Source organism: Phyllobates terribilis, unplaced genomic scaffold (assembly GCF_046119375.1).
Source record: "Phyllobates terribilis strain yellow unplaced genomic scaffold, ASM4611937v1 Scaffold_9__5_contigs__length_417890890, whole genome shotgun sequence".
NCBI classification, from domain to species: domain Eukaryota; kingdom Metazoa; phylum Chordata; class Amphibia; order Anura; family Dendrobatidae; genus Phyllobates; species Phyllobates terribilis.
The window spans coordinates 87,646,682-87,672,409 of NW_027362769.1; the positions used below are offsets into that span (position 1 = coordinate 87,646,682).

Below are 25,728 nucleotides of genomic sequence, written 5' to 3' on the forward strand. Positions count from 1 at the left end.
TGACCTGGTAGTAGGGCCTTCTGTTGGAGATCACACTTCCTGGTCTCTTGGGCCTCAGTAACTACTGACCCTGGTATATCAGTCAGCTTTTGATGTTCCTGGGACATGTAGTTCGCCAGGGGTTCTGGTTGTTTATGCTGGTCCTAGAGATCCTTGCAGACACGGACCCGGTGTCCGGTAAATGCTTGTGGGGTGAGCTGGTTAAGCTCCTCTGCCCCCTATGTAGCTCACTTACTCCACTGGCCTTTGGCCTCGCTCGGGGCCCTCACTAGGCTTCACACTGGCAGTAGGCCTCGCTACTCTTCACCGCTCTTATGGCGTCGGCACGCCTTAGGCTCACTAATCTGAGCTCCCTGAGTCTAGGCTGGACTGGCAACTTCTCTGGCTGCAGCAGACTGATCTCCTCACAGACTAGGCTGAGAACTGAGCGGCCTAGCTCCACCTTCCCTTTTTATATCCCTATCCGGGCTCCCTCTGGTGGTCTGAGGTGGAAGGTGGAGGTGTGTGTATGCTGTGAGGGCCTCTTGTGGAGGAATCCGTCCATGCACCCCTCTAGGATCTGTGGCACCAATGCGCAGCAGGGCGCCACAATTACTACCTCCCACGTCGTGCTGCGTTCACCAGGCATGGGTTCAGCAAACTCCCAAGTGATTCAAGAGTGTCTGACAGGACCCCGTTCTATATGCCCTTCTCAGCCGTCTTCCTGCGCCGGCCCTCACCCTTCTTGTTCTGCGCCTCGCCAAACAATGTCCCAAGCCGGTATCCTCGGATCTTTCTGGGCAACCTGGAGTTCCCTGGATCCTATGTGGTTACATTTTTGGAGACTTGAGTGCGGATGTGGCAACTGCACCCTGAATGTACAGAAGCCTCCGGTTTCTAGTTGAACTTTGTAATTCTCACTAGTTAGGGGTCGGTCCCCTCTGAGGCTCAATCCCTCCACCGCCTGGCAGATTCGGGCGTACGGGTGGCCTCCAGCACTGCCCGTACCCCTGGGATCCCTTCTTCACTCCTGGAGCCTTCTCTCTGCTCCCGTTCCTTCCTTCTCCTTCTCTTGGGCCTCTTCTCTCAGGTCTGCGCTTCCCTGAGCAGAGCTCCTGCAGAGCTCCTGCTCCCACTACTTCTCTCACTTCTCCTCTGACTGGACTCAACTCCCAAGATGGCTTCCCTCTTTATACTATTCTTAACAAGTGCTCCCCTGATTTACTTCCTCCACCCACACCCACTACATGGTTCCCCCTACTTTGGTTCCCCCCACTCCAGCCAGGGACAGGGCTCAGCAGGACAGTGACGCATCTTGCGCCTCCTGCTGGTCTGGAGTAGTGTAGTGTTGGATGCAGGTGTTAGGGTCCCGGGCAGCACTCCCTCCTTACCTGAGAGGAGACACCACACCTCTGGGTGAGATGCAGTACTTCTGTGGCGACTGAACCCGCAGGGGCGCCACAATATCAATATAAACATAGGTTGGGGGGCAAAAAATAAGCCCTCACACAGCCATATTCCCAAAAACTGAAAACGTTGTGGCTCTTGGAAAGTGGCGACACAAGCAAAATTATCTTTTATACAAATTTCTGAATTTTTTTCCACGACTTTAATGAAACAAAAACTATGCATATTTGGTATCTCCGTAATCGTACTGACCTGGAAAATCATATTGCCCGGTCAGTTTTAAATGTAAAATCACCGCTGTAAATAAAAAACCCCAACACAATTGCAGTTTTTTGCTGTTTGCCACACTGAATTTTTCCAAGTACGTCATATGATAAAATGGATGATGTCATTCAAAAGTATAAATAGTCCCACAAAACACAAGCCCTCACACGGCTATATTAACTAGAAAAAGCGAAAGCACAAAAGCCCCCCCAAAAATTGCCCGGTCCTTAAGGGGTTAAAGGGGTTTTACACTAATGTGTGAAAATAAGAAATGAAGCTTTACTACCTCCTGCCGCTCCACTTCTGGCTCTTCACTGCTGTCAATGATCTTTAGTCACTGGCTTCAAGGGTGACGTCATGACTGCAGTTCTGCAACCAATCACTTGGCTCAGTGGCCCATGTCGGCAGAGCTTCTAAGCTCAGTGATTGGCTGCAGCAATGATGTGTGCTGTAGTTGAGCCATGACTGCTGCAGCCTGTCAAAATAGATCACAGGAAGCGCTGAAAATCCAGAGCTGGAGCGGCAGGGAGAAAGTAAAGCTGTGTGTTTTTTTACCAATGGTAACCTCCTATATATTAAAAAAAACATTCCTGTAAAACCCCTTTAACCTGACTCTATAGAAAATATCTGTATCCGGGCACTGTCCTCCGCTCATTAATCACAAATTATGGCAAGTGTGAACAACCCTTCTCCCTAAATGAGGACTTGCTGGCGATCAGTTGATGGTCGCGGGTCTGGCAGTGAACGCCCTCAGCAATCAGCTGTTTTTTTTTTTCTGGAAGAAGTAGCGGCCTCTCCAGGTCACATGTGGTATTACATGGCGCTCTTTCAAAAGAATGGATTGCCATGTAATATGTAATACATGATATATTGAAGTCTTCCAGAGCAAGATATTGGCAGACAGGTAATGATTTATTACCTACCAGCCATTGTCCCTTTTATCACTCACTAGTTCTTATACACATTTGGCTATTTTCACATCTTCGTTGGAAGCCGTATTAGGAGCCTCCATTGCAGATTTCATCATATAGGACGAGTGCTCGGCCAACAGCTATTTGGCCATTGTTCACACGACGTAAGCCGATGTTATATACAGCAATATGCAGCAGGACACACGAGATCCAGGGAAATATCCGATCGCCAGCAATGGGGTCAGGAAGGAATTTTTTTCCCCCCTGAATCAGATTTCTTCGGGGGGGTTTCTTTGCCTTCCTCTGGATCTTTGGGTCCCAGTAGCTCTCAGGTGGTCCCCAATGACCGCAGCTCGTTCTGTGGTCTCCACCGTGGCCAATCTGAGAGTGACTGTGACCATAGTTTAATTTCTTAAAGGGCCAGTAATATTTTCATTACAATGTTGCTTATTGCTATTCCAATAAAAAAAATATATAAATATATTGTGTTGTGTGGTTTTTGCCTGGATTTCACCTGATGCAGTGACAATGATGGGAGTGATCACTACTACCCTGAATATTCCACAGCTAGACCTGGAAGTGTAGGGGGCTTCATACACAGAGAGCAGATGTTATAATGTCAACCAAAATACATTACACTTGTTATGGGGTCCAGTCTGTGATGGGGGCACTAACATTGTATGCAGTATGTCCTGTACACCATACTACAGAAAGAAGACTGAAGACCGAGACACAGAGCCTCAGAATACAGAAGACACAGGGTCTTGTGTAAAAGGAATAAACAGAGGAAAGATGTTCAACAAGTAGCCGGGGGGGCTCCAGGACCAAACCAGGAGGGAGGCCTCAATCATCAGTGGCCACTATTTGCATGAAGTGGCCCATCTTCACCAACCGTTCTGCAGTCACTTGTTTACCTTTGTCAAACACTTCCGTCGGTCCTTGCAGTTATTAGGCCACCACTGAAATTTTTTTCTGACTACACAGAGACACGTCCATAGAAACCGTGCATGCCACCATCACCATACACAACCAGAGTCCTGGTCCAGACCAGTGGCCTTTACAATTCAAGTCTAAGTGGGTTTAAACAAAAGGTACTGTCTCTAAGAGAACCATGTGCTTGTAACTTAGAGCAGCAGTAATACAGTAACACCAGACTAATATTCTTTGGGCACAGAGATGCACATGCAGCAAATCCTCTCAAAAAGGAGAATTGGACTCTGACATTCCCTAAGCAACAAGTACCCACATAACTGGAGGGACAAATTGCTAGCCCTCGCTGCACCATGGTGTATGTCCAGTGGTGGCCACTTTTAGCCTAAGTTGGCTCTTCAGATTGCATGGTGATAAAGAATATCAGAGCCATGCACAGTCAGGAAAAAGATCTCATAAGTGCCTTGAATTGTGAAGAACACAATAATATTTTCCATACAATTCTATAGTGTTATATTCAGGATATATTATCAAAAAAGTCTGGTTCTTAGAAGGTATAAAATGAGGTCAATACAACTTGGGGTGAACAACAACACATAATGAATTACACCGGGTCATCATTTATTTACCAAAACATAGATTTAAATGCAGAAAGAGTGTGAAAAATTAAAGGGTTTGTCCAGTGAAAACAAGCTCCAATCTACAGGAACCTTTAATGAAGGGAGTGGCAGTCAGACATCTGATTTGCTTCTGCATTTTGTAAAGAGGATAAAAATTCCCTGTACTTCCGATTGTGCAAGAACCAGCAGTGGGACAACCAGTGATCAATCAGTAAGTAATCGCCTATCCTGGTAATAAGGGGGTTGACAGGTGAAAACAAGTTATTTACATCTCATGAATTAATAGCTTGTATAATACCCTTAGCAGCAATACTTTGAAGTAATCGTTTCCTATATGACTTTATCAGTTTCTAAACTCATTCCAGATGATTTTTTGGCAATTCTTCTTTGCTTAACTCCTTCACGACATTTGAAGTACCTATACGTTACGGTCGGGTAAGGGTTCCCACACCTCCCAACCTGGGACGTACTAGGACTAAAATTCAGCCGTGGCATTTGAAAGCACACAGGCCCATGCCGGCTCTGTCCCCTTTCTCAAGTTGGGATCTCTATTACTTAAATTACCCTGCCTGCAGGAAATCAAGATTTACTATATATCTATTTACTATACCTACTGTATATTTAAAATAACATCGTTATATAAGATTCAATAACAATATTGCAATATAACAGACAAATAAGCCTAGCATATACAGTGGTGGCCAAAAGTATTGGCACCCCTGCAATTCTGTCAGATAATACTCAGTTTCTTCCTGAAAATGATTGCAATCACAAATTCTTTGGTATTATTATCTTCATTTTATTTGCTTGCAAGAAAAAAACACAGAAGAGAATGAAGCAAAAATCAAATCATTGATCATTTCACACAAAACTCCAAAAATGGGCCAGACAAAAGTATTGGCACCCTCAGCCTAGTACTTGGTTGAACAACCTTTAGCCAAAATAACTGTGAACAACCGCTTCCAGTAACCATCAATGAGTTTCTTACAATGCTCTGCTGGAATTGTAGACCATTCTTCTTTGGCAAACTGCTCCAGGTCCCTGATATTTGAAGGGTGCCTTTTCCAAACTGCCATTTTGAGATCTCTCCACAGGTGTTCTATGGGATTCAGGTCTGGACTCATTGCTGGCCACCTTAGAAGTCTCCAGTGCTTTCTCTCAAACCATTTTATAGTGCTCTTGGAAGTGTGCTTTGGTTCATTGTCCTGCTGGAAGACCCATGACCTCTGAGGGAGACCCAGCTTTCTCACACTGGGCCCTACATTATGCTGCAAAATTTGTTGGTAGTCTTCAGACTTCATAATGCCATGCACACGGTCAAGCAGTCCAGTGCCAGAGGCAGCAATGCAACCCCAAAACATGAGGGAACCTCTGCCATGTTTGACTGTAGGGACCATGTTCTTTTCTTTGAATGCCTCTTTTTTTCCCTGTACACTCTATGTTGATACTTTTTGCCAAAAAGCTCTACTTTTGTCTCATCTGACCAGAGAACATTCTTCCAAAACGTTTTAGGCTTTCTCAGGTAAGTTTTGGCAAACTCCAGCCTGGCTTTTTTATATCTCGGGGTAAGAAGTGGGGTCTTCCTGGGTATCCTACCATACCGTCCCTTCTCATTCAGACGCCGACGGATAGTACAGGTTGACACTGTTGTACCCTCGGACTGCAGGGCAGCTAGAACTTGTTTGGATGTTAGTCGAGGTTCTTTATCCACCATTCGCACAATCTTGCGTTGAAATCTCTCGTCAATTTTTCTTTTCCGTCCACATCTAGGGAGGTTAGCCACAGTGCCATGGGCTTTAAACTTCTTGATGACACTGTGTACGGAAGACACAGGAACATTCAGGTCTTTGGAGATGGACTTGTAGCCTTGAGATTGCTCATGCTTCCTCACAATTTGGTTTCTCAAGTCCTCAGACTGTTCTTTGGTCTTCTTTCTTTTCTCCATGCTCAATGTGGTACACACAAGGACACAGGACAGAGGTTGAGTCAACTTTAATCCATGTTAACTGGCTGCAAGTGTGATTTAGTTATTGCCAACACCTGTTAGGTGCCACAGGTAAGTTACAAGTGCTGTTAATTACACGAATTAGAGAAGCATCACATGATTTTTCAAACAGTGCCAATACTTTTGTCCACCCCCTTTTTTAGGTTTGGTGTGGAATTATATCCAATTTGGCTTTAGGACAATTCTTTTTGTGTTTTTTCATTGAAGACAAATTAAATGAAGATAATAATACCAAAGAAGTTGTGATTGCAATCATTTTCAGGAAGAAACTGAGTATTATCTGACAGAATTGCAGGGGTGCCAATACTTTTGGCCACCACTGTACAGTAGTGATAAGACCGCCATGCTGGTTATTAAACAAGCACTCCCATCTATATTTTTTATTAAATGTGGGTATATATGCATGTAGTATATTGTGAGTATATAACAATACTACATGCATATATACAGTACACACATTTAATAAAAAAATATAATATAGATGGGAGTGCTTCTTTAATACTAGGTGACTATTAGTGATGAGCGAGCATGCTTGCCACTGCTTGGTACTCGCCCGAGCATCTCAGTACTCGAGATGCTCGGAGCTCGCCGAGTACTTGCTCTATGCTCGGGCTGGAGCTCGGGTCCCCGTCCTGCATGTTTGGCGCTATTTCGAGCACCAATTATGCAGGGATTGTCTGCCACTCACTGTAATGTCACAGCCATGGTGGTTGTGGCATTACAGTGATTGCCCAAATCGATGGGAACAGTGCACACAGTGAAACATGAAAAGCCGGCAATTCAGCAGCGGCATACACCGGTACCCGACAATTTAGAACAGAAAGAATAGAGCATCACACATAGATTAGATAGATAGAAACATGTCAGTCACATATATAATAAGTACAGTGATAGTGTTGATTACTGTACTTGTCATTTAGTGTTAAAATAAAGGCTTTATTAAAAAAAAATTGGTGTGCAGTTCCCCGTAATTTTAGTCTCTAGCGAAGGTTAAGCAGACGGCTGGGGCAGATGTTTGAAGCCTGGGAAGGGGGTAATACCCACGGAGCTTCCCAGACTACTAATATCAGCCCCCAGCTGAATACCTAGCCTTTACCAGCTATTAAAATGGGGGACTCCCCCAAAAAACTGACGTGGGGTTCCCCCTATTTTAATAGCTAGCAAAGGCTAGGCAGACAGCTGGGGGCTGATATTAATAGCCCAGGAAGGGTGCCATGAATATTGGCCCCCTCCCAGGCTAGAAACACCAGCCGTCAGCTGCTCCAGAAATGGCGCATCCATAGGATGCGCCAATTCTGGCACTTAGCCTCGCTCTTCCCAGTGCCCTGTAGCGGTGGCAGTGGGGTAATAAGGCTGGGGTTGATGTCAGCTTATAATGCCAGCTGACATCAAGCCCAGGTTAGTAATGGAGAGGCGTCTATAAGACACCCCCATTACTAACCCCATAGTCATACTGAAAATCATACTGCCAGGTCAGTTTTTCTGCAAAATCACCGCTGTAAATAAAAAAAAAAAAAAAAAAACAATTGCAGTTTTTTGCTGTTTGCCACACTGAATTCTTCCATGTACAGTACAGACCAAAAGTTTGGACACACCTTCTCATTTAAAGATTTTTCTGTATTTTCATGACTTTGAAAATTGTACATTCACACTGAAGGCATCAAAACTATGAATTAACACATGTGGAATTATATACTTAACAAAAAAGTGTGAAACAACCAAAAATATGTCTTATATTCTAGGTTCTTCAAAGTAGCCACCTTTTGCTTTGATGACTGCTTTGCACACTCTTGGCATTTTCTTGATGAGCTTCAAGAGGTAGTCACCGGAAACGGTTTTCACTTCACAGGTGTGCCCTGTCAGGTTTAATAAGTGGGATTTCTTGCTTTATAAATGGGGTTGGGACCATCAGTTGTGTTGTGCAGAAGTCTGGTGGATACACAGCTGATAGTCCTACTGAATAGACTGTTAGAATTTGTATTATGGCAAGAAAAAAGCAGCTAAGTAAAGAAAAACGAGTGGCCATCATTACTTTAAGAAATGAAGGTCAGTCAGTCCGAAAATTTGGGCAAACTTTGAAAGTGTCCCCAAGTGCAGCTGCAAAAACCATCAAGCGCTACAAAGAAACTGGCTCACATGAGGACCGCCCCAGGAAAAGAAGACCAAGAGTCACCTCTGCTTCTGAGGATAAGTTTATCCGAGTCACCAGCCTCAGAAATCGCAGGTTAACAGCAGCTCAGATTAGAGACCAGGTCAATGCCACACAGAGTTCTAGCAGCAGACACATCTCTTCAACAACTGTTAAGAGGAGACTTTGTGCAGCAGGCCTTCATGGTAAAATAGCTGCTAGGAAACCACTGCTAAGGACAGGCAACAAGCAGAAGAGACTTGCTTGGGATAAAGAACACAAGGAATGGACATTAGACCAGTGGAAATCTGTGCTTTGGTCTGATGAGTCCAAATTTGAGATCTTTGGTTTCAACCACCGTGTCTTTGTGCGACGCAGAAAAGGTGAACGGATGGACTCTACATGCCTGGTTCCCACCGTGAAGCATGGAGGAGGAGGTGTGATGGTGTGGTGGTGCTTTGCTCGTGACACTGTTGGGGATTTATTCAAAATTGAAGGCATACTGCACCAGCATGGCTACCACAGCATCTTGCAGCGGCATGCTATTCCATCCGGTTTGCGCTTAGTTGGACCATCATTTATTTTTCAACAGGACAATGACCCCAAACACACCTCCAGGCTGTGTAAGGGCTATTTGACCAAGAAGGAGAGTGATGGGGTGCTGCGCCAGATGACCTGGCCTCCACAGTCACCAGACCTGAACCCAATCGAGATGGTTTGGGGTGAGCTGGACCGCAGAGTGAAGGCAAAAGGGCCAACAAGTGCTAAGCATCTCTGGGAACTCCTTCAAGATTGTTGGAAGACCATTTCCGGTGACTACCTCTTGAAGCTCATCAAGAGAATGCCAAGAGTGTGCAAAGCAGTCATCAAAGCAAAAGATGGCTACTTTGAAGAACTTAGAATATAAGACATATTTTCAGTTGTTTCACACTTTTTTGTTAAGTATATAATTCCACATGTGTTAATTCATAGTTTTGATGCCTTCAGTGTGAATGTACAATTTTCATAGTCATGAAAATACAGAAAAATCTTTAAATGAGAAGGCGTGTCCAAACTTTTGGTCTGTATTGTACATCATATGATAAAATGGATGATGTCATTCAAAAGTATAAATAGTCCCACAAAAAACAAGCCCTCACACGGCTATATTAACTAGAAAAAGCGAAAGCACAACCCCCCCCCCCCAAATTACCCGGTCCTTAAAGGGTTAAAGGGGTTTTACACTAATGTGTGAAATTAACAATGAAGCTTTACTACCTCCTGCCGCTCCACTTCTGGCTCTTCACTGCTGTCAATGATCTTTAGTCACTGGCTTCAAGGGTGACGTCATGACTGCAGTTCTGCAACCAATCACTTGGCTCAGTGGCCCATGTCGGCAGAGCTTCTAAGCTCAGTGATTGGCTGCAGCAATGATGTGTGCTGTAGTTGAGCCATGACTGCTGCAGCCTGTCAAAATAGACCACAGGAAGCGCTGAAAATCCAGAGCTGGAGCAGCAGGAGAAAGTAAAGCTGTGTGTTTTTTTACCAATGGTAACCTCCTATATATTAAAAAAAACATTCCTGTAAAACCCCTTTAACCTGACTCTATAGAAAATGTCTATATCCGGGCACAGTCCTCCGCTCATGAATCACAAAATATGCCAAGTGTGAACAACTCCTGTCCCTAAATGAGGACTTGCTGGCGATCAGTTGATGGTCGCGGGTCTGGCAGTGAACGCCCTCAGCAATCAGCTGTTTTTTTCTGGAAGAAATAGTGGCCTCTCCAGGTCACATGTGGTATTACATGGTGCTCTTTCAAAAGAATGGATTGCCATGTAATATGTAATACATGATATATTGAAGTCTTCCAGAGCAAGATATTGGCAGACAGGTAATGATTTATTACCTACCAGCCATTGTCCCTTTTATCACTCGCTAGTTCTTATACACATTTGGCTATTTTCACATCTTCGTTGGAAGCCGTATTAGGAGCCTCCATGGCAGATTTCATCATATAGGACGAGTGCTTGGCCAACAGCTATTTGGCCATTGTTCACACGACGTAAGCTAATGTTATATACAGCAATATGCAGCAGGACACACGAGATCCAGGGAAATATCCGATCGCCAGCAATGGGGTCAGGAAGGAATTTTTTTCCCCCCTGAAGCAGAACTCTTCGGGGGGGTTTCTTTGCCTTCCTCTGGATCTTTGGGTCCCAGTAGCTCACAGGTGGTCCCCAATGACCGCAGCTCGTTCTGTGGTCTCCACCGTGGCCAATCTGAGAGTGACTGTGACCATAGTTTAATTTCTTAAAGGGTCAGTAATATTTTCATTACAATGTTGCTTATTGCTATTCCAATAAAAAAATTATATATAAATATATTGTGTTGTGTGTTTTTTGCCTGGATTTCACCTGATGCAGTGACAATGATGGGAGTGATCACTACTACCCTGAATATTCCACAGCTAGATCTGGAAGTATAAGGGGCTCCATACACAGAGAGCAGATGTTATAATGTCAACTCTGGTACCAAAATACATTACACTTGTTAAATGGTTCAGTCTGTGATGACAGCACTAACATTGTATACAGGATGTCCTACTCACCATACTACAGAAAGAAGACTGAAGATCCAACAGAGCTGCAAAATACAGAAGACACAGAGTATTGTATAAAAGTAAAAAGCAGGGGAAAGATGTTCAACAAGTAGCCAAGGGGTTCCAGGACCAAACCAGGAGTGAGGTCACAGTCATCAGTGGCCACTGTTCGCATTAAATGGCCCACATTTACCAACCATTCAGCAGCAGCTGGTTTACATTTGTCCAACACCTCCATTGGTTCTTGCAGTTATTAGGCCACCATTAAAATTCTTTCCTGACTGCACACAGACACATAGGTAGAAACCGTGCATGCCACCATCACCGTACACAACCAGAGTCCTGATCCAGACCAGTGGCCTTTACAATTCAAGTCTAAGTGGATTTAAACAAAGGTATTGTCTCTAAGAGAACCATGTGCTTGCCACTTGGAGCAGCAGTAATACAGTAACACCAGACTAATATTCTTCGGGCACAGAGATGCACATGCAGCAAATCCTCTCAAAAAGGAGAATTGGACTCTAACATTCCCTAAGCAATAAGTACCCACATAAGTGGAGGGACAAATTGTTAGGCCTTGCTGCACCATGGTGTATGTCCAGTGGTGGCCACTCTTAGTCTTAGGGTATGTGCCCACGATGCGTTTTTCATGCGCAATTACCGCAGCGTAAACGCTTGCAAAACGCTTGGTAATCCGTGCCCCATGATCCCCAATGAAAATCAGCATGGTCTGTGCCCATGCTGCAGAATTTTCCGCAGCGGATTTTCCTTGCGGAAAAATCCGCAACATGTCCATTATTTGTGCGTTTCTGCATGCAGATTTGAGGTCCCAATGCACTTGAAAAACGCAAGTCAAATCCGCATGTAAAAACGCTGCAAAAACGCGTGTAAAATCCGCAAGCGTTTTTGACTGCCAAGAACATGCAGAAATGCTGCAGAAATTTTCTGCTTCACTTCTGCATCGTGGGCACATAGCCTAAGGCTTAGTGCCCACGATGCAGAAATGAAGCAGACATTTTCCTGAGCATTTCTGCATCTCCTTGGCAGAAAAACGCATGCGGTTTTTACATGCGTTTTTGCATGCGTATTTGCCATGCGTTTTTCCAATGCATTGTACAGGCAAATACGCATGCAGAAACGCACAGGAATTGATCATGTCAGTATTTTTTCTGCGAGTAAAATCTGCGCAGAAAAAATCCTGGCCATGTGCACTGAACTTGCAGAATGTCATAGGAAGTCATGGGATAAGGTATGCAATGCGTTTCTGGAGCGTTTACGCGCTGCAAATACGCACCAAAATACGCACCAAAAACGCATCGTGGGCACACAGCCTAAGGCCATGGCCCCACTATCAGTATTTGGTCAGTATTTGGTCAGTGGGAGCCGAAATCAGGAGTGGGTGATAAATGCAGAATTGGTGACTTGTTTCTATTATACCTTTTCTGTGCTTGTTCCTCACCTGGTTTTGTCTCCCACTCCTGAGAAAAAATACTGACCGAATACTGACCAAATACTGATAGTGGGGCCGTGGCCTAAGTTGACTCTTCAGATTGCAGGTTGATAAAAAATCTGAGGGCCACATACCTTCGGGTAAAGGCACCTTGAATTGTGGCAAACACAATAATTTTTTCCATACAATTCTATTGTATTATATTCAGGATAAATTTAAAAAAAGTCTGGTCCTTGGAAGGTATAAAAAGAGGTCAAAATGGCTTCAAGTCCCAGCAGTTGATCAGCATTCAGAAAAACGATAGCTATGTGTTATGTGCCTATGCGTTATGCACTTGTCTGGGCTTGGTAGGGCTTCGCCTCCTTCTCCAATGCCGATTATACAAGTGGCCCAGTGTGACATCAACTCCCTAGGACTTTTAAGGCCCATTTGAACACACCCCAGTTAAACCTGACCTGTGTCCTACAGCCGTGAGTGTGAACTCTTACATTATCCAAGTCCTCAATTCCTGTTATCTCTTCAGACTTCTGTACCCGGGTCTCTGTGTCCACCCTGACTTGCAGCTTTGTGGATCCTCCTCACCAGATGAGCCTAACAGAAAATGAATTCCAAAGGAGCAGTGGCTAGAACACTGTTATCGTTGGATATGGAGCATTTGTCTAGACCGGTTTTGCAACTTGCTATGAGCCAACGGGAGTTTGTCCAGGCTGTGCAAAATCTCTCAGCCCATATGGATGCACTGTCTCAGACTCCCGAAGCTTCACCACCAGATCCTCAACACCTGCCACAGTCAAACATTCACCTGAAACATTCTGCCCGGGAAACATCTCCACATCTGCCTACTTCTGTACATTTTAACAATGATCCTAAGGCTTGGCGAAGTTTTGTGAACCAATTAACCGTACATTTCGAGTAATGTTCCCAGCATTTTTTTTCTGACTGGACTAAAGTGGCATACATTTTTTCATCACTGTCTGGTGACGCTTTGGGATGAGCTGCACCAGTATAAAGTCCATAGGCAGTGAGGTGCTTACCACAGCAGATTGCGTTGCCGGATTAGTCTGGCAAATTTAATCCCTTAGTGATAAATCCTTCACAGATAGTAAACAACAGCACCCACTTTAACAAGTGACACATTCCTGATTTCTGTGTTTCATCCTCTATCTCCTGCTGTCTTCAGATTACATAGCAAAAACCTGCTGACAGATTCCCTTTAATATTTTTATTTTACAGCCAGTATTGGAGTCGGTACATTTCTATCAACTTCAACTCCATGCAAAACTGACTTCTGCTCCAACTCCACATCCCTGGCTACAGGTCACAGACCACTGACATCTTCCAGGAGACACCCTTTCATTGACACGATTGTGGTTGATGTTTAATACACACTGTAATAAAAAAATATTCATTAAACACCTTTACACATTTTTCTACACAGACAAGAGATGGCTTCTGAAAATAGGAAAAAAGATTGCCAGCTCACCTGCAGCTGTCTATGGATGGGAGCATGAAGATGCGTCCTGACCAGACGTAGAATATGCAGAGAAGTAGGATTTCCAGCTCCAGTAAAAACAAAAAAATTTATTAATTCTCAAAAAAGTTAAAAATTCATCCAGAAATAGAAAGCATTGAAAGCTTTGAGAAAGAACGCCTTGGTTGCATTCGAAACGCGTTGCGAGATGTCCTAGTAAATACCATATGGGTCTTTACATAGAATGCTTTCTATTTCTGAATTAATTTTTTACTTTTTTGAGAATTAATAAAATTTGTTCGCTTTTATTGGAGCTGCAAATCCTACTTCCCTGGTGGCTTCTTCCCGCCCTGCTCACATAAACTGACAGGTCTCTTCCTACATACGTCTGTGTAGGGAGAGACCTCTTCAGTCTTCTGGATGGGGGCCAGAAGAAGGAGAGCGTCAGATTGAAACATACACGGCTATAATAATGGAGGAGTTCTGTGACTGATGCTGCCTGTGGTTCAATCAGCATAAATCAGCTGTCAGGTTTCCTTTAAAAAATTTCAGAAAAATCATGCAATGTTTGACTACTGTATATCTTTATGTACTTGATTACGGTCAAAGGCACAAATCTCTCAAATATGTTAATAATTTACCAGTGGTGAGGTCAGATAGAGGTATAGACGTAAGGGCATCTGTATATAGTACATGTATCTCAGTTGTCGCGTCCTGCAAGAAAGATGAACATCTACATACTTCTGTTGGTGACTTTTTCCTGTTGCTCAGGTAAAGTGCTAAACTCAATAACTTTTTAAAATAATATTTTTGCTTTACAGAATTTTACGTTTCTTCTCATTCTGATGCAAAAATATATACCGGTAATTGTCTTTGCTGGACACAAGCCTAACTACACATAAGCCATCTGCCCTGACAGTCTTTGTCCCACTGTATGTGCACACAATCAGGAGCCGCTGAGGCCCCGACGCTACAGAATAGCAGCACCACTTCCATCCTCATTATGCAAATAAGTGGCTGAGATTTTTTTTTTCACATGCAGACTTTTTTCACATGTTGACTTTCCTCATTGATGCTAGTTTACGGGGAAAGTCCACATGCTGACCCGCAAGAGAAATTGACATGCTGCGGTCCTGAAAGACTCGCCGCATGTCAGTTTCTATGGGTAATTCGCTGCCTCAGATGCACGCATAGTGGACATGGGATTTCTAGAGATCCCATCCACTATGCTGTAACATCTGGACGCTGTGGGTTTGACGCTGCATAAACACGCAACTTCAAACCCGCAGCAAATCCTGATCGCGGGCACATACCCTAACAGGTACGCGGATGCAACAGCGCCGAAAATGAAGAGACAGTGGTGTTAAGTTAAACTAACAACTATTTATTTGATTAACAGAATTAAAGGGGTGCCTTTACACAATATCAGGGGATAATGCAAGTGATGAAAATGAAGCAAATTATGTTACAAGGAGACTACAACAATTCGGATAAACGGGATGTTGACACAATGTTATTTACACACTATTATCGTTCTATTATTACAATTAAACAACTGTTATCGTCAGTGAGGTCTTAGTCTTAATACCCCAACCAAAAGGGCGTCACTATCACTATCGGGCCCGTAAACGTTGTCACGGCTAGGCCACGCATAATGTTACACAGGCCCTAACGGGAGTCAACGATGCTGCCCGCTAGGCCCCATGTCCCAGATTGGTGGGTTACTCGGCCCTCTTGTCCCGCTGGCCGCCTTCGTTCCCTGAAGCATGGCCCCAGTCCCCACTTTGTACCATATGTTTACACTGGAAGCGACGGCTCACATGAACGTCCCTCCACTGCGGCCTAGTTGTCTCTCTCTCGGTCCTGACTCTGCTCACTCAGTTCAGCTCTCCTGGCTCCAGTCTTTTTTGGGTCTTCACTTGGGTATGATGTCTCTTGGGTCTTCACTCGGGTCTGATCACTCGATTCCTTTACTCGGGTCTGGTCTCTTGTAATGGCGGCTATAAGCCAACTGTGCTGCTCATGCGACCATCCTGCTACAGGTCCAGGTGCTGACTCCTCCACTTGCAAACCTTCCCGGGCCTTTTATAATTACTAATTGCTCTACAGCTGTCTCCTCCAATCTATTCCCAGAGGGGAAGAGGGATTGGCACTCCACTCTTGAGTTCCAGCCAATGTAATTTTTTCTTCTTTATCTTGCTGTATAATCTCTGACCAGCAGATGGCGGTGTTCACTTGCAGACACTCTGTTAGGCATTAACTCTGTGCATCTTCTCACTTGTCTATCTCCTCCCTACATCACCACGTTTTTTCCCGGTAACTGACTAAACTCAAAGTAAACCTTTTAGCGTTCTCTGACATATGAACTTGAACTTTCCCTTGCATCTTTCAGGATATGCTTTTAGCATACAAAGTGTTTGGTCTATCACTTGACAGGCAAAAATGGCACCCAGCAGACTCCATTGGCTTTAATTGGAACGAGTTTCCTACATGGTAGTAGTCATTTTACCAAGATAAACAGCAAAACGTGCTCTGGCATCCTTGATGGTATCTGCAACAGCAACACAGATGTGCGCAGAGTCAAGAAAAAAATTGTATTAGGTTTTACAATATGTTTTATGAAATTTATCAGAATATAATTTTGAATCCTCCAAAAAAGAACAAATCTTTGTAAGTAATAGGGCTATTTAAGAGATAAAGGGTCTCCAAACTTTTAAATGTGCACTTTTTTTGCTTGCGCATGTAATTTGGACACAAGTAGTGGTGACCTTTAAAGGGGTTGTCTAGCCTTGGGGCAAAAGTCTGAGTCACTCTGTGTGACTGCAAACTTGTGAATCCTCACGTTCCACACTGCGCTCTGCAAGGATTCTCTGGTGCCTGCCCCGGAAGCAGGCGATCATGTGACCACAAGTATTCAATTTGCATACTTCCGGCCACATTCCAACTAGACGTGTCTGGCCTTGCTCAATTCACATGTAGTGAGCGAGACTGCGCAAGGCACGTGACCACACATATGCAAATCACACAATTGGGGTAACGCACACGCCATTCCTGGTGCCAGCTCCAGAGAATCCTAACAGCGCATGCACTGCACACTGTGAGGATTCACAAGTCTGCAGTCACATAGAGTGACTGCAGACTTATAGCCCAAGGTCGGAAAACACCTTTAAGCAAATAAGACAGTTATAGACAATGAATTCAGTTTAACTTTTAGTAAACACTACTATAATGTTATAATCCCTCATTTGAGTTTTGTAACTAAACTTTACAAAATTAATCGAACTTGATACAAACAGAATAAATATTGCAGCTCTTTTGACCTGGTGCTCTGCTTACATATTCATCTGTTCATGCTCTTATGACAGCTCACTGATCGTTCACTGACCTGCCTCCTATTTTACATAATGCATCTAGTAGTGTGGGGCTAGGTCCACCACATCCATATCAGCAACTTTCCAGTCATACTTCACCTTCCTTAAGGTCCTACCATTGCAGAGACCTAAAGATCGATCTGGTCTAGCCCCTCATTCAGCAAAATCCACACTGCCACTATAGTGACAAACGTCCTCATATGGGTTTTCTTTGTCAGGTGGTGGTACAGTGTATCGGTATCACTATGCTCTGTCTTCTACACAGCATCAGGTTTCAGTCCTCCACACAGTGGCGTATATATAACAGGTGCAGGGGTTGCAATCGCACCACGGCCCCAGAGACTAGGGGACTCAAAAGGTCCCTTTGACCCATATTAGCCGGTTCAGGACCGCCCACTGTACATAAACGTCGGCGCTGCCCGGGCTCTGTGCAGCGCCGACGTTTAAAAACGGTGGGTGGTCCCGCAGTGCTCAGGACCCCCAGGGTCCTACTAGCGCTGCGGTACCGGTTCAGAGCGATAGCTCTGACATGTGGCATCATGGGGACCTGAATGGATCAGGTCCCCATGATGTTAACCTGTTCCTATCTTCTAGATGCCGCGATCCATAGCGATCGCGGCATTTAAAAGATAGTAACAGCTGGTGGTCGGCGATCGGGACCCCCCACATACCTCAGGAGCGGCGGGGATCCCGGTGCTGTGACCTCTGACATCATTGAGACCTGATTGGCTCAGGTCTCGATGATGTCAGCGTCACACCAGCCAATCAGAGAGATCACCAGGGAAGTTTGTTTTAGCAACAAACTTTCCCGGGCGATCTGCCTGATAAATACACTGTTTCTCCTCCGATCTCAGTGAGAGAGCAGAGGAGAAACAGTGTGACAAGAGCTGTGTCAGCCTTGCCACTGTGAAAGTAAAAAAAATAAAATAAAAAAGAAAGTAAGAGTTAGGGTTAATGAGTCTGTCAGATCAGTCAGTCCTGTCAGATCAGTCCTGTCAGATCTGTCAGTCAGTCAGTCCTGTCAGATCTATCAGTCAGTCAGTCCTGTCAGATCAGTCAGTCAGTCCTGTCAGATCAGTCAGTCAGTCCTGTCAGATCTATCAGTCAGTCAGTCCTGTCAGATCAGTCAGTCAGTCCTGTCAGATCAGTCAGTCCTGTCAGATCTGTCAGTCAGTCAGTCCTGTCAGATCTGTCAGTCAGTCAGTCCTGTCAGATCTGTCAGTCAGTCAGTCCTGTCAGATCTGTCAGTCCTGTCAGATCAGTCCAGTCAGTCAGTCCTGTCAGATCAGTCCAGTCAGTCAGTCCTGTCAGATCTGTCAGTCAGTCAGTCCTGTCAGATCTGTCAGTCAGTCAGTCCTGTCAGATCAGTCAGTCAGTCCTGTCAGATCAGTCAGTCCTGTCAGGTCAGTCAGTCCTGTCAGGTCAGTCAGTCCTGTCAGATCAGTCCCGTCCGTTCAGTCCGGTCCGTTCAGTCCAGTCAAAAAATCTAAAAATAAAATGGCCCGTCAGACTTATACCGCAGAGGAGGTGTATGCCCTGCTGTGTTCTGACACTGATGACAGCGCAATCTCAGATGGAGATGTGGATTTTGAGGGCTTTAGTAGCGGCGACACTGAGAGCTCAGAAATGAGCAGTGATTCTGTTCCATCCTCAAGCCCAAGGACCAGTACAACAATAGGGGCAAATAGCGCTACTGGAGAAACGTCTCCAAATCAGGGAACACTGCCCAGTACAAGCGCTGTCCCTGCTACTAGTGAATTGGCGCACGCCAGTGTACAAGGGGCTTTGCCACATGATCTAGCATTTCCCAGATGGGAGGCTTCGGATTCGGCTGCTCCATTCAGCCCTGATTTCAACGCCACTCCTGGTATAAATGTGGAGGTGGAAGATTTTGGACCAATTCATTTTTTTAATTTGTTTTTTACAGACAGCTTGCTAGAGCATATTGTCGTGCAAACAAATTTATATGCATCCCAATTCATAAGCCAGAATCCCCGATCTTACTATGCTAGGGCAAATTTATGGACACCAACTAATGTCCCGGAAATAAAAAAATTTTTAGGACTTACATTTGCCATGGGGCTTGTTAAAAAACCGAGCATTCGATCCTACTGGTCCAACCACCCTGTTCAAGCCACCCCTATGTTTTCAGTCATTCTGCCTAGGACCCGTTATGAAATGCTCATGCGGTTTTGGCATTTTAACGACAATAGTCAATGCCTGCCCAGAAATGCCCCAGAACATGACAGGTTATATAAAATTAGACCCATCATTGAAAATTTGTCAGAAAAATTCTTAAGCCTCTACACCCCAACACAAAATATTTCTATAGATGAGTCCCTTGTAAAATTCAAAGGAAGACTGCACCTCAAGCAATTTATCCCATCTAAAAGGGCAAGGTTTGGAATAAAGATTGTAACGGGTCTGGGAGGCGGAACGTCTGAGCTACTATACAAGGGGGCGGTCCTTGTAAGGGAGCGGGTGGCGACCAGGCAGGCAGTCACAGCAGGTGACCGGGACAGTCTCTAGAAGAACGGGCAGGAGGTCACGGCAAGTGACCGGGGCAGTCTCTGGATGAACGGGCAGATGGTCACGGCAAGTGACCGGGGCAGTCTCTGGGTGAACGGGCAGATGGTCACGGCAAGTGACCGGGGCAGTCTCTGGGTGAACGGGCAGATGGTCACGGCAAGTGACCGGGGCAGTCTCTGGGTAAAGGGTTGGTACGACCTGTGGCGGCTGATGGTAGACGTGAGCTCCCAGGTGAGCAGGCGAGAGTCTCTGGATAAACGGGTGGTCACAGCATGTGACGGCGGAGCCTCCAGGAAGACCAACAGACAGGAGGCAGATGAGCACTCCCAGGTGAGCGGGCAGAAGTCTCTGGACAGGCGGGTGGTCACAGCACGTGACGGCAGAGCCTCCAGGTAGGCTAGCAGACAGGCAGCAGATGAGCGCTCCCAGGTGAGCGGGCAGGAGTCACTGGACAGGCAGGTGGTCACAGCACGTGACGGCAGAGCCTCCAGGTAGGCTAGCAGGCAGGTAGCAGATGTGCGCTCCCAGGTGAGCGGGCAAGCTGGTCCATAGACAGACTGACAAGAGTTGGAAGGCAGACCGTCGGACCTCAGGCTAGCAGGCAGGTAGCAGGATATCAGGCAGGAATTAGACAGCAGACTGGCAGGAATCTGGCAGGTATCTGGCAGGTAACTGGCAACGGGACCTGAGGGCTGAAGCAGAGTAGTGAACAGTGCTACAACATTGCTCGGGCACCTCCATTTTGGAGGAGGTGCCTTTTATATGGGAGGTCCTCCGGCAATTGGCCGGGGACTCCTTAGGACGGCGCGCGCGGTCCCTTTAAGAGAGGGGGAGCGCGCGCGGCCGCGCCCTAAGCACACTGCCGGGGAAGGAGCGCGTGCCGGAAGCAGCGGGGAGAGCAGCGCTGGAGGACGCCGCGCCAGGAGCGGGGAGGTGAGAGGGACGGCGTCTCTGCCTAGAACGGGGCAGAGACGCCGATGCTACAGTACCCCCCCCTTTAGGCCCCCTCTTTTTTTGGCCAGAAAGAAATTTCTCAAGGAGAAGCGGGGCGTTGATGTTCTCCCTGGGTTCCCAAGTTCTCTCCTCAGGACCAAACCCCTTCCAATCTACTAGAAAAAAGGTTTTTCCTCTTACCCTCTTGGAGGCCAGAATACTCTCTACCTCAAAGATGTCATCAGCGGAAACCGGAGCAGGAGGGGCACCTGGATTTTTGGAAAAAAAGTTAAAGACAACGGGTTTGAGGAGAGATACGTGGAAGGAGTTGGGGATCCGTAGGGTGGCCGGGAGTTTTAATTTGTAGGCCACAGGGTTAATTTGCCTGAGGACTTCGAAGGGGCCGATGAATCGAGGACCCAACTTGTAGGAGGGTACTTTGAGCCGCACATGTTTGGATGAGAGCCAAACCTTGTCTCCCGGACGGAATTGGGGCGGATCCAGACGTCTCTTATCAGCATATCTCTTCATCCGCTCAGAGGAGAGAAGAAGAGCAGACCTGGTGCTCTCCCAAATAGTAGAAAATTCGCTGACAAGAGACTCCGCAGCAGGGTTGTCCACAGAAACGAAGACAGGAAGTGGAATCCGGGGATGTTGGCCACCGACTATAAAGAACGGGGATTTGGAAGAGGACTCGCTCTCATGGTTGTTATAAGAGAACTCGGCCCATGGTAGGAGATCCACCCAGTCCGAGTGGTGAGCATCAATGAAGTGCCGGAGGTAGCTGGACAAGATCTGATTGATCCGCTCCACTTGACCATTGGACTGAGGGTGGTAAGCGGAGGAGAAATCCAGGGTAATGTCCAGCAGCTTACATGTGGCTCTCCAGAAGCGAGAGGTGAACTGAACCCCACGATCCGACACGATGTGGAGGGGCAGACCATGGAGACGGAAGATGTGGCGGATAAAGTCTTTAGCCAGCTCGGGTGCAGACGGAAGACCAGGCAGGGGAATGAAGTGGGCCATCTTAGAAAAACGGTCAGCGACAACCCAAATGACAGTGCAACCGGCAGAAACTGGAAGGTCGGTGATAAAGTCCATAGCGATGTGTTGCCAAGGAGCAGCAGGTACGGGAAGGGGCAGGAGATGGCCGGCAGGTAGATGTCGGGGAGCTTTGTTACGGGCACAGGATGAACAGGCCGCGACGAAGTCTACCACGTCCTTACGCAGGGTAGGCCACCAGTAATGCCGGGTAATAAGTTGGAAGGTCTTCTTTTGGCCAGCATGGCCAGCTAGTTTAGAAGAATGTCCCCAGCGAAGAACCCTCTCCCGATCTGGCACAGCTACAAACGTCTTACCGGGTGGAAGACGAGTCAGATCCAAGGGGGCCACATTCATCACCTTGGAGGAGTCGATGATGTGCGCAGGTTCCTCCTCTTGATCGGAGGACAGGAAGGACCGGGACAAGGCATCAGCTTTGACGTTCTTGTCCGCCGGACGGAAATGAAGAATGAAGTCGAAGCGGGCAAAAAAACAACGACCACCGGGCCTGGCGAGGATTGAGTCTCTGGGCATTTTGGAGATATGCCAGGTTTTTGTGATCCGTGTAGATAATTACCGGGTAGAGAGCCCCTTCAAGCAGATAGCGCCACTCTCCCAGTGCCAATTTGATGGCTAGCAATTCCCGGTCTCCAATGGAGTAGTTGCGCTCCGACGAGGAGAAGATTTTGGAGAAGAAGCCGCACGTTACCATTCTCCCAGTAGAAGACTTCTGGGTGAGCACCGCTCCGGCTCCGGAAGAGGAGGCATCAACCTCCAGGTAGAATTGTTTATTACAGTCCGGACGGTGCAGGACGGGAGCAGAGGCGAAGGCTTTCTTTAGGGAAAGGAAGGCCTCCTCGGCTTCAGGCGACCATGTTCTGGTGTTAGCCCCCTTACGGGTAAGTGCAGATATGGGAGCAGTCCGAGACGAGAAGTGTGGGATGAAAAGACGATAATAATTAGCGAAGCCCAGGAATCGCTGTATCGCCTTCAAACCTTCAGGACGAGGCCATTTTAGAACGGAAGAGAGCTTCTCGGGATCCATTTGCAGACCTGTTTGGGAGATGACATAGCCCAAGAACGGAAGGGAGGTCTGATCGAAGAGGCACTTCTCGTATTTGGCGTAAAGGTGGTTCTGCCAAAGCCTAAGCAGGACCTGACGAACATCCCTCCGGTGTGTGGGGAGATCCGGAGAGAAGACCAGGATATCGTCCAGGTATACCACTACGCAGGAGTACAGGAGGTCACGGAAGATGTCGTTGACTAGTTCCTGAAAGACCGCGGGAGCATTACAGAGACCGAAGGGCATCACAAGGTACTCGTAGTGACCGTCCCGGGTATTGAATGCCGTCTTCCACTCGTCTCCTTGACGGATACGGACCAGATTATACGCTCCTCGTAGATCCAGCTTGGAGAAGATCCTGGCGCCCTTGAGACAGTCAAACAATTCGGAGATGAGTGGCAGGGGATATTTGTTTTTTACCGTGATGAGATTGAGTCCTCTGTAGTCAATACAGGGACGTAGCGAGCCGTCTTTCTTTTTGACAAAGAAGAATACGGCTCCAGCCGGGGAGGTAGATTTTCGGATAAATCCCCTAGCCAGATTCTCTTCAATGTACTCAGACATGGCTCGGGTCTCGGCTGCAGACAACGGGTAGATACGCCCACGGGGAGGAGTGGTGCCAGGTACCAGGTCGATCGGGCAATCGTATGGCCTATGGGGTGGCAACGTCTCAGCTTCCTTCTTACCGAAGACGTCCGCATAGGGCCAGTAGGGAGCCGGGAGACCAGGTAAGTTAGCTGGAGTAGGCTGAGGGCGAAGTGGACGGACCGGGACCAGGCAGGTCCTATGGCAGTCAGGACCCCATCGGAGTACTTCACCGGACCGCCAGTTCAATACGGGTTCATGTGTCTGGAGCCAAGGTAGACCTAGCAACAGGGAGTGAGAGAGTCCGGACAGCACATGGAATGAGATCTCCTCAGAGTGCAGCATTCCCACCTGCAGGGTTAAGGGTTCGGTGACGAGCAGGATGGTCTCCGAGAGAAGTCTTCCATCCACGGAGGCGACTGACAATGGTTCAGCCAGGGACTTGGTGGGAATATGGTATCTCTCTACCAGAGACTGGGAGATGAGGTTTCCAGCAGCTCCAGAATCCAGATGGGTGAGTTCAAAGAGACGGTTTTCTCCCCAAGCAATAGAGACCGGTAAGGTCAGAGACGGAGAGGGCTTACTTTTGTCTAGGACGACCTCTCCGAGTGGTCCTAGACACTGGCGTTTCCCGGCTTTTCCGGGCAGGAACGGATGAAGTGCTTCATACTGCCACAATAGAAACAGCTTCCCTCGGCTCGGCGAGATTCTTGGCGAGAACCGACCATCTTGGTCTGGTCGACCTGCATAGGCTCAGGAGAGTGTAGCTGAGGAGAGACGGAGGGAGTGACGGGTTTCTGAAAAGTAGGAGCTAGACGTGGAAACCTCCTCTCACGGGTGACCTCTTTGGCACGCTCCTGGAACCGCAGGTCAATCCGGGTGGCAAGAGTTATTAGGTCATCGAGAGTGGTAGGAATATCCCGACCGGCAAGTTCATCTTTTATATGGCCGGACAGACCCTCCCAGAAGACGGAAACCAGAGCGTCATTATCCCAGGCCAGCTCCGAGGCAAGGGTACGGAACCGTATGGCATATTGGCCCACGGTGAGACTTCCCTGACGGAGGCGTAGCAGAGATGATGCGGATGAGGTCTTCCGTCCGGGTTCGTCGAAGACTTTCCGGAAAGCCGTGAGAAAGGCAGGCAAGTCGGACACCAGGGGGTCTCCTCTCTCCCATAGAGGATTTAGCCAGGCCAGGGCCTCTCCGGTGAGATGGGACATGATGAAGGCAATTTTGGCCCTGTCGGAGTTAAACTGGTGAGACAGGAGTTCAAAGTGCAGGGTGCACTGATTTATGAAGCCCCGAGCCTGGGCGGAGTCACCTCCGAAACAAGGAGGTGCAGAAAGCCGGGGTCCGGGGTAGGATACCATGTTATTAGTGGGCAGTGGAGCTGCCGGATTGCGAGTCATGGCACTGGCGGTGGTTGCAGGCAGAGCAGTCAGAGTGTCCAGGCGAGAATTGACATTCCGCAGGTGACCCAGGATGGACTCCTGTTGGGACCTCTGACGGGACAGTTCATGACACAGGTCCGAGAGCGAGGGAGCTTGGGAGCCACCGGGTTCCATGGCCCGAGCAAACTGTAACGGGTCTGGGAGGCGGAACCTCTGAGCTACTATACAAGGGGGCGGTCCTTGTAAGGGAGCGGGTGGCGACCAGGCAGGCAGTCACAGCAGGTGACCGGGACAGTCTCTAGAAGAACGGGCAGGAGGTCACGGCAAGTGACCGGGGCAGTCTCTGGATGAACGGGCAGATGGTCACGGCAAGTGACCGGGGCAGTCTCTGGGTGAACGGGCAGATGGTCACGGCAAGTGACCGGGGCAGTCTCTGGGTGAACGGGCAGATGGTCACGGCAAGTGACCGGGGCAGTCTCTGGGTAAAGGGTTGGTACGACCTGTGGCGGCTGATGGTAGACGTGAGCTCCCAGGTGAGCAGGCGAGAGTCTCTGGATAAACGGGTGGTCACAGCATGTGACGGCGGAGCCTCCAGGAAGACCAACAGACAGGCGGCAGATGAGCGCTCCCAGGTGAGCGGGCAGAAGTCTCTGGACAGGCGGGTGGTCACAGCACGTGACAGCAGAGCCTCCAGGTAGGCTAGCAGACAGGCAGCAGATGAGCGCTCCCAGGTGAGCGGGCAGGAGTCACTGGACAGGCAGGTGGTCACAGCACGTGACGGCAGAGCCTCCAGGTAGGCTAGCAGGCAGGTAGCAGATGTGCGCTCCCAGGTGAGCGGGCAAGCTGGTCCATAGACAGACTGACAAGAGTTGGAAGGCAGACCGTCGGACCTCAGGCTAGCAGGCAGGTAGCAGGATATCAGGCAGGAATTAGACAGCAGACTGGCAGGAATCTGGCAGGTATCTGGCAGGTAACTGGCAACGGGACCTGAGGGCTGAAGCAGAGTAGTGAACAGTGCTACAACATTGCTCGGGCACCTCCATTTTGGAGGAGGTGCCTTTTATATGGGAGG

At 47.4% G+C, this 25,728-nt stretch overlaps 1 protein-coding gene and 1 long non-coding RNA gene across 2 annotated transcripts in view; one reads left to right on the forward strand and one right to left on the reverse strand.

Moving 5' to 3' along the window:
• Window positions 1–12,871, reverse strand: part of LOC141161628 (uncharacterized) — a 54,086-nt gene extending 41,215 nt beyond the window's left edge. The window contains exons 1-2 of the long non-coding RNA XR_012250658.1: window positions 12,761–12,871; window positions 10,832–10,866 (exon numbers count right to left, since the gene is read on the reverse strand). This is a non-coding gene — a long non-coding RNA (uncharacterized lncRNA). The remainder of the gene's footprint in view (window positions 1–10,831; window positions 10,867–12,760) is intronic.
• Window positions 12,872–14,442: 1,571 nt separating this feature from the next.
• The window catches only part of SPP2 (secreted phosphoprotein 2), a 53,265-nt gene continuing 41,979 nt past the window's right edge, over window positions 14,443–25,728 (forward strand). Inside the window, exon 1 of the mRNA XM_073645632.1 lies at window positions 14,443–14,514. Coding sequence (XP_073501733.1) covers window positions 14,469–14,514 — 46 coding nt within the window. The 5' untranslated portion in view covers window positions 14,443–14,468. The remainder of the gene's footprint in view (window positions 14,515–25,728) is intronic.